The 6725-nt window shown below is 54.1% G+C and overlaps 4 protein-coding genes across 4 annotated transcripts; 3 read left to right on the forward strand and 1 right to left on the reverse strand.

Moving 5' to 3' along the window:
* Window positions 1–51: 51 nt before the first annotated feature.
* L969DRAFT_46933 (uncharacterized protein) lies at window positions 52–1195 on the forward strand (the record flags this gene model as incomplete). The annotated part of the gene is made up of 4 exons (XM_014714025.1): window positions 52–204; window positions 254–441; window positions 502–653; window positions 831–1195. The coding sequence occupies 4 exons, from the start codon at window positions 52–54 to the stop codon at window positions 1193–1195; spliced, it is 858 nt and encodes a 285-aa protein (XP_014569511.1).
* A 37-nt stretch (window positions 1196–1232) lies between these two features.
* L969DRAFT_86180 (uncharacterized protein) lies at window positions 1233–2542 on the forward strand. The gene is made up of 4 exons (XM_014714026.1): window positions 1233–1757; window positions 1819–1950; window positions 2001–2142; window positions 2194–2542. Exons 1-4 carry the CDS (start codon window positions 1412–1414, stop codon window positions 2471–2473), a joined length of 900 nt encoding a protein of 299 aa, XP_014569512.1. The 5' UTR covers window positions 1233–1411; the 3' UTR covers window positions 2474–2542.
* A 48-nt stretch (window positions 2543–2590) lies between these two features.
* On the reverse strand, window positions 2591–3953 carry L969DRAFT_93448 (uncharacterized protein; the record flags this gene model as incomplete). Its single annotated transcript, XM_014714027.1, has 5 exons — window positions 2591–2862; window positions 3030–3061; window positions 3107–3250; window positions 3298–3338; window positions 3384–3953. 5 exons carry the CDS (start codon window positions 3951–3953, stop codon window positions 2591–2593), a joined length of 1059 nt encoding a protein of 352 aa, XP_014569513.1.
* Window positions 3954–4315: 362 nt separating this feature from the next.
* L969DRAFT_46427 (uncharacterized protein) lies at window positions 4316–6340 on the forward strand (the record flags this gene model as incomplete). The annotated part of the gene is made up of 4 exons (XM_014714028.1): window positions 4316–4543; window positions 4594–4834; window positions 4887–5440; window positions 5492–6340. The coding sequence occupies 4 exons, from the start codon at window positions 4316–4318 to the stop codon at window positions 6338–6340; spliced, it is 1872 nt and encodes a 623-aa protein (XP_014569514.1).
* Window positions 6341–6725: the final 385 nt, after the last annotated feature.

Genomic DNA, 6725 nt, shown 5'->3' on the forward strand with positions numbered 1-6725 from the left:
ATCATCAGCGCGCTGCCCAAACGAATGATGCTACTGCTAGATGCAGCAAAAATGGCTTGTCCTTACCTGATCGTCCCGTGCCGGGCGCTAGCTGATCAAGCTACAGAGGGCGCCATCGCAGCAGAACAAGGTCAAGGCACGCTAGCTTCCTGTCCGCACTGTCTCGCTGGTCCTGCACAAGTCATCATCCTGACGCTGCATCAGGTCTGTCCGCTCGTGGCCATGCGTGTCCTATACTGATCCGGCAGAACAGATGCCAGAAGGCTTCAAACACTACTTCACTCGCCTCGACAAGCAGCTCGACAGACTCAGAGAAGCCTGCATCTTCCAGCAAAGCTACATGACAGACCATCTTCAGTATCTCAAGCAGATTGCCATCAAGCAAAAGGCCACCCTGCTGCAAGTCAAGCCTCAGCTTGAGCTCGCGCGGGCTACGAAAAAGTCGGTCGCTCTTCAATTGCCGCATCTGTAACAAAATTTGAATAGCTCTCATGAATACAGACACTGCGAGCAGTTGCAAGCTGAGAACGAAGCTTTACGTGCTCGGCTGCAGCAACACGAGCAAGTACCGGTCCACATGACCCCAGACCTGACTCGAGCACGTCCGTCCAGTCGCGCACCACAGGCCGCCTCTAGTCACCCGGCAGCTATGAGTGTGTCAGAGAATACGTTTGCTGGGCCCCGAACGCCTCAGCGCCCTATTCGATACGAACAGAATACACGTGAAGTGAAAGATCACAGTCGCGCCTCTGTCTGCGCGACCCCAAGGCAAGGAGCCTTACAAAGTCACCTTCCGAGCTGATTCTCTCTTGTGGACCTCTGCAGATCAGCTATGGGCTCGCACGATCGTCTCAGTCTGCCACACGATCCCATTCGGACAGCTCCTCCCTCTTCGCGTTCATCTGCCATCGTGCCCTTCCGGCCACCTGAGATCCACCGATCTGCTTCTCTTGCGACCACACCATCCAAGCGATCACGCTATACTCCTGCTGCAAATCCTGCCCATCTGCACACGAGCCCGAGCACGCGCTCAACGCCAAGGCCTTCTTCCGTGCTCAGACAGCCTATGCCACTCAGGACGACTTCGGCGCTAGAGAGATTCAGATACACTTCGCCACGGTCTATGAGCAGACAGTCTGGCAGCAGCGCGATGCCCCCTCCGCCTCTTCCGTTCACACGGCGAGGCGTCAATTAGCGCGCAATGCATAACTTTTGCCCGATCACCTGCGCGAGCCTGTTCGTGTTTGAGATCATAGCTGAGACGAACTTATCGGCGGCTGCAGCATGCGGAGAGGGCTTGCCACTCATAGACACGCATTCCATAGCTGAAGAGAGCCATTCGCTGCCCTGATTCCTACTCGACAAGAGGACCGTGCCATCGCAGACCGTGCACGGACAAACAAAAAACACGATGGCTTACTACGACAGAGACGAGCACTATCGCAGTCATGATGATTATGCTCGACCATCAGACTACGAGGCGCCCGTACACAACAGACATGACTCCGCCATGTCAACGCTGACAGCCAATGGCGAGAAGGGCTATGGCACCCCTCTTGAGTCGAGACCGCAGTCAGTCTTGCCCGTGTTAGGCGCAGACCAGCAGAGTCTATCGAGATCGCAGCGGCTCAAGCGAGGTCTACTCCGACCTGAAGATGCAACGGGCAAGCGGCGGAAGTGCTCGCCCATGAGATGGATCTGCGCAGCTCTTATCCTCATCATCCTCATCGTCATCGGCGTCGTCCTTGCTTTCATCCGTACGCCAAGCACTCATAGATCCTGCGTGGCATAGCTGACCATCTCAGATCTTGCGTACAGTCTACGTTCGTGCGCCCAATGTGACCGTGCTTGGTATCGAGCAGCCTGCCAACACCGCCTCCATCTTCAGCCTCACCTCGGGCGGCTTCGACCTTGACTTCAATCTCAAGGTCTCCGTGGCCAATCCCAACTGTGAGTCTGCACTCCTGCATCAGTTCTTACATGCTCACGCAGCAAGACAGACTTTGGCGCCTTCGTCAACGGTGTGACGGCAAAAGCATACTACCCGACCAACAAGACCCTGCAAATCGGTGGCGGTACGCTCGACAATCTCAATATTCCCAGTCGCTCCAATACGACATTCGACTTCCCTTTCCTGCTCAAGTGAGTGCACTGCGCGCAAGTCGGTCGATTGCGCTGATATGCACGGCGCAGCTACACCGGCGCTGAAGATCCGAACTCCGTCATCTTGACAGACATTGCTACAAAGTGCGGCTACATCGGTAGCAGTACTTCGCAGATCGATGTGGACTATACACTCTTGCTCGACTTGAAAGTGCTCGCCTTCAAGATCCACCCGACAGTGTCTTCCTCGGCAAGTTTTGACTGCCCTCTCACCAAGGATCAGCTCGCCAATGTAGTCAGTCAAGTCGGCGGCAGTATCCTCGGCGGTCTCGGCTCAGCGCTAGGCAGCCTATTCGGCGGCGGCAACTGATATGCTATGATGTATCTGCTCTGACGACCTGAAATTGTTCAAGTGTATGTACATAATGCATCAATGTGCTATAACAGATTTTGCAGCAAGCAGATGGCGATGCGAATGAGACCACTATCAGCAATGCAATTCGGCTGATTGAATGAGCCTGTCGAAGTCGCAAATGTTGTAGCAGCTGACCGTGCAAAGCTGGTCACGAATGGTGTGATGAATGGGATTGCAAAGGGCGTTGTTTCGGACGGCGGCAAACTTGTCACTGCGGTCGCTTGTGGCACCGAATTGAATATCGCGGATGTAGTCGTCGCTTGCACAGACGTTGGGATTGAAGCCGCGGATATGGTAGTGGACGAGCTTGCGACCGTTGCAGCCGGCTGTACGGTAGCTGCTGACTGTGACGACGATGAGGCAGTCGCGGGAGCACTGCCTGGTGCGGCAAAGAACCACATCGCAGCGATGGGTGCTCCCAAATTAGCAGTCTTGCTAAAGGCGTCAACTTGGAAGTGTATCCTCGGCGTTCCAGAAGGCACGAGCTTGCTTAGATCGCCGGTTGAAATACCCAGGGGTTGCTGGTAGATCAAGGCAATCATTCTGCGCAATGTCAGCTCGCATCTCCGCGAAAGTCGCCCTGCATACCTATGAGGTCCGGACTGATCTGCGAACACAGGTGGCACATATTCGGCAAGCGATTCGGCCGCAAGCGACATGAGAGGAAAGCCTTGCGAATTGGCAGCAGTAGGATCAATCGTGAGATCCTGCGCCAGCATCTGCACTGTTTGGCTGCTGGACTGGTCAGCGTCATCTAGATTCAAGAGTCGCTCGCTTACCCGTTTGCAGCGTTGCTAGGAGTCGGCGAGTCAGCGTCGAGCTATGGAACGATCAGCTATAGATTCTGCGCGCAGGCCAGACACACCAGGAAAAAGAGAAGGGCGACAGGCGATACACTCGGAGAGGTCGGCGCAAGAAAGACCTGTGGCTCTTGCTGCAGATCAGATTCAAATACAGTCATGCCGGCAGTGATGTTGATGCCTGTCGCGGTCGTCAGGCTGAGTAGCGCGATTGGGTTGAAGGATGAGATAACGTCGAAGATCAGTCGGGAGGTCTGCAGACCCCTAACAAGATTGGCGAGATGAGCGTTCGTAGAAGCTGGCTCCAGTCCAGCTGCATCGAATACAGTCTGAGCAATTTGCGTAAGATCTCGTTTCTGATGACGGCCGCCTTGGGCGAATGCAGGTCGCTGATACGTCGAAGGCAGATTGCTGTCATCCGACGGACGCAGCAAGCCTTGAAACGGTGGTGGAATTGCTTCTGAAACAGGCGAAGGAACAGATACGAGCGAGAAGCCTGGCGGCAGATCATTCAGATCTACATCCAACGAACGAGGCTGTCCTGCAGCTCGCAAGGTCTTGTGCGTCACATGCCGAATCGCTACCGCGTAGCCTGGCTGAAGCAGAGCAAGGATCAACACCACACTGATGCGCATCGTGCAATTTCCACAGAGCTGGAGAGTATCAAAGCATTGCAGCAGTCTTGGCGAGATGCGTGTGCTGAGACCGCAAAGATGCGCACGGACATTAGGTGCTTTGGGCTCGAGATGGGCACGGAGATTCGCTGGGCCGCAAACAAGTTCAGAGAAGACATTCCGGAGGCGTTGTTGCGCATGATCACGCAGATCGCCAGGTGCCTTCGCGTTCCACTCGAACTAGGATTAAGCTATTTTCATCGCTCGGTAATATCGGCGTACGTCGGTAAGTCCGTACTTCGGAAGAATACTTCGGCCGAAACACGAAGCACGCGTCGCTCAAATACTCGCCGTACTTTCGACTCATCGTCACTCCCCAGAAGATGGATACGATAGAGCAAAGGCCGAGCGCAGATGCTTCAAATGATAGCAAAAGCGTTTCTCCGACTCGACAGCCGAAAGAGAAGCGCGAAAAGGCTGGCGCAAAATGGCAAGCGCAAGAGACACAAGAAATTCCCAAGAACAACCTATTCCTTGTCTTCACGGGCCTGATGTTGACAGTCTTCCTGGCTGCAATGGATCAGACGATTCTGGCTCCAGCGATACCAACTGTTTGTCTGCGTCTTGCTGCCATCGTGCACAAGCTGAATTTCGGGTCCAGATCGTACGGGATCTTAACGACCCCAGAGGCTACTCGTGGATAGGCTCAGCTTATCTACTGACAGCAGCCGCCTTCTCGCCGCTATACGGAAAGCTAAGCGACCTCATTGGGCGGAAGATCGTGCTCTATTTTGGCATCGCTATGTTCCTGTTCGGTTCTGCACTTTGCGGCGCAGCGAAGAACATGGTCTGGCTATGCTCAGCACGAGGCGTTCAAGGTATTGGCGGCGGTGCTATCATTCGTACGTGGAGCTAGTGTGTTCATTTGGACCTCGATCTGACGCGTGCTCGTAGAGATGGTACAAATTGTCATCTCAGACATTGTTCCTTTGAAAGATCGAGGAAAGTACGCAGGCGCAATCGGCTCAGTCTGGGGTATCGCAAGCATTATTGGACCGACTCTGGGTGGCCTGCTCGTTCAGCGAGTCTCCTGGGTTTGGATATTCTACATCAATTTGCCGACAGGAGGCTTCGCAGCGGCGCTGCTTTTCTTCTTCCTCAACGTCAACCCGCCCAGCAAGAAGCGCACTTTACGTCAACACATCCGAGCATTCGACTTTTCAGGCCTCTTCTTCTTGGTTGTCGGCGTCGTCTGTCTGCTCGTTGCGTTCAATCTTGGCGAAACTGACTGGAGCGCCCCCCCTACTATCGCACTGCTTGTAGTCGGTCCCGTCCTGCTCGTCGCTGGCGTCTTCAACGAGATCTATGTAGAGCAATATTTGCAGCGAGAGCCAATCGTACCGCCTCGCTTGTTTCACACACGAACGACTGGCATCGTACTCTTCACTGTCTTTATTCACGCTTTCAGCTTCTTCGGCGTGTCCTATGTATTGCCGACCTACTTTCAGGTACCGTTGCTGACACCTGGTATGAATGTGCTTAGCTAATTTGCATGGCAGATTCTTGGCTCAAATGCACTTCTCTCTGGCGTCAAAATGTTACCGCTTTCACTAGGCTCGGCGGTCATGGCAATCGTATCGGGTCAGATCGTTGCTCGAACTGGCAAATACAAGCCATCCATGTGGTGTGGCTGGTTCTTCATGACGCTCGGCTTTGGACTCTTGATACTGTTGCGCGCAAATAGCAGCATCGCCGAACAAGAGATCCTGCCATTGATCGCTGCAGTCGGCATTGGGCAATTATTCCAGACGCCGCTGCTTGCTCTACAAGCCTCGATACCTATGGCGAGCATGGCCACGGCCACGGGCGCCTTCGGCTTCATTCGAACGCTGTCGGGCGCAATCGGTATCGCCGTCTCAGGCTCAATTTATGGCTCGCTGGCCAAGAGGAACTTGATGAATATCCCGAATTTTGATGCAAGCGTCATTGGCGGCCTCAACAATGTCCTTGCCACGAATTTGCCGGATCTGAAACATTTGCAGCCGCCAGAGTTGCGTGAAGAGATCATGGCGGCGTTCTGTGACGGCATACGCATCTTCTACGTTGTGTGCGCGCCCCTTTGCTTCATTGGTTTCTTGTCAACCTTCGGCATGCGATCATACTCGCTCAACCGAGAAGTCGTCAGGCTTCCCGGCAAAGATAAGATCGCGCCAGGTGATCCGGTGCCAACGGATGCCGCCAAATCTGACGACATCGAAAAGGGCTCAATTCAGTCCGAGAAGGACGAAGGCGAAGCAGAGAAATCTGCGGCGCCAATATCAACGATAGTTGCAGCGAGCGCGGCGGGCGCGATGCCTGGCCAAATGGGTGCTACCAATGGAGTCAATGACGTCCCTACAGCGCCATAGTCAGCACAATGTAGGGCACAACAAGTATAGATGTAAGCAGTATCTATGTCACCTCATTACTTGTAGCAATGTATTGCTTGCGCTGTACGCCGTCCGATCGTTCGAGGGGGACCTTATCGTTCAATCGATTATGGAATGGCGAGGGTGGCAAAAGCGCGCTCAGACCTTATCCAGATTACAGTCTATGCGCGCATCTGGGGGCTATCGATAGCAGATTGTCGTCTTCTCCCTCTTGCCTGCCCCTCGTCTTCCTCTTCCTATATCATACACCATGCGGGCTGACTCGCTCCACCATCTCACGGAACAATGCTGGGCATAACGCTTTTGAGCCTGGCGCTCATTGACCTTACAGTTTGCTCTGTGACTGTGCCTTTTGCGGCAAGAC

The sequence above is a fragment of the Mixia osmundae genome (genome assembly GCF_000708205.1).
Source record: "Mixia osmundae IAM 14324 unplaced genomic scaffold scaffold_3, whole genome shotgun sequence".
Lineage (NCBI taxonomy): Eukaryota > Fungi > Basidiomycota > Mixiomycetes > Mixiales > Mixiaceae > Mixia > Mixia osmundae.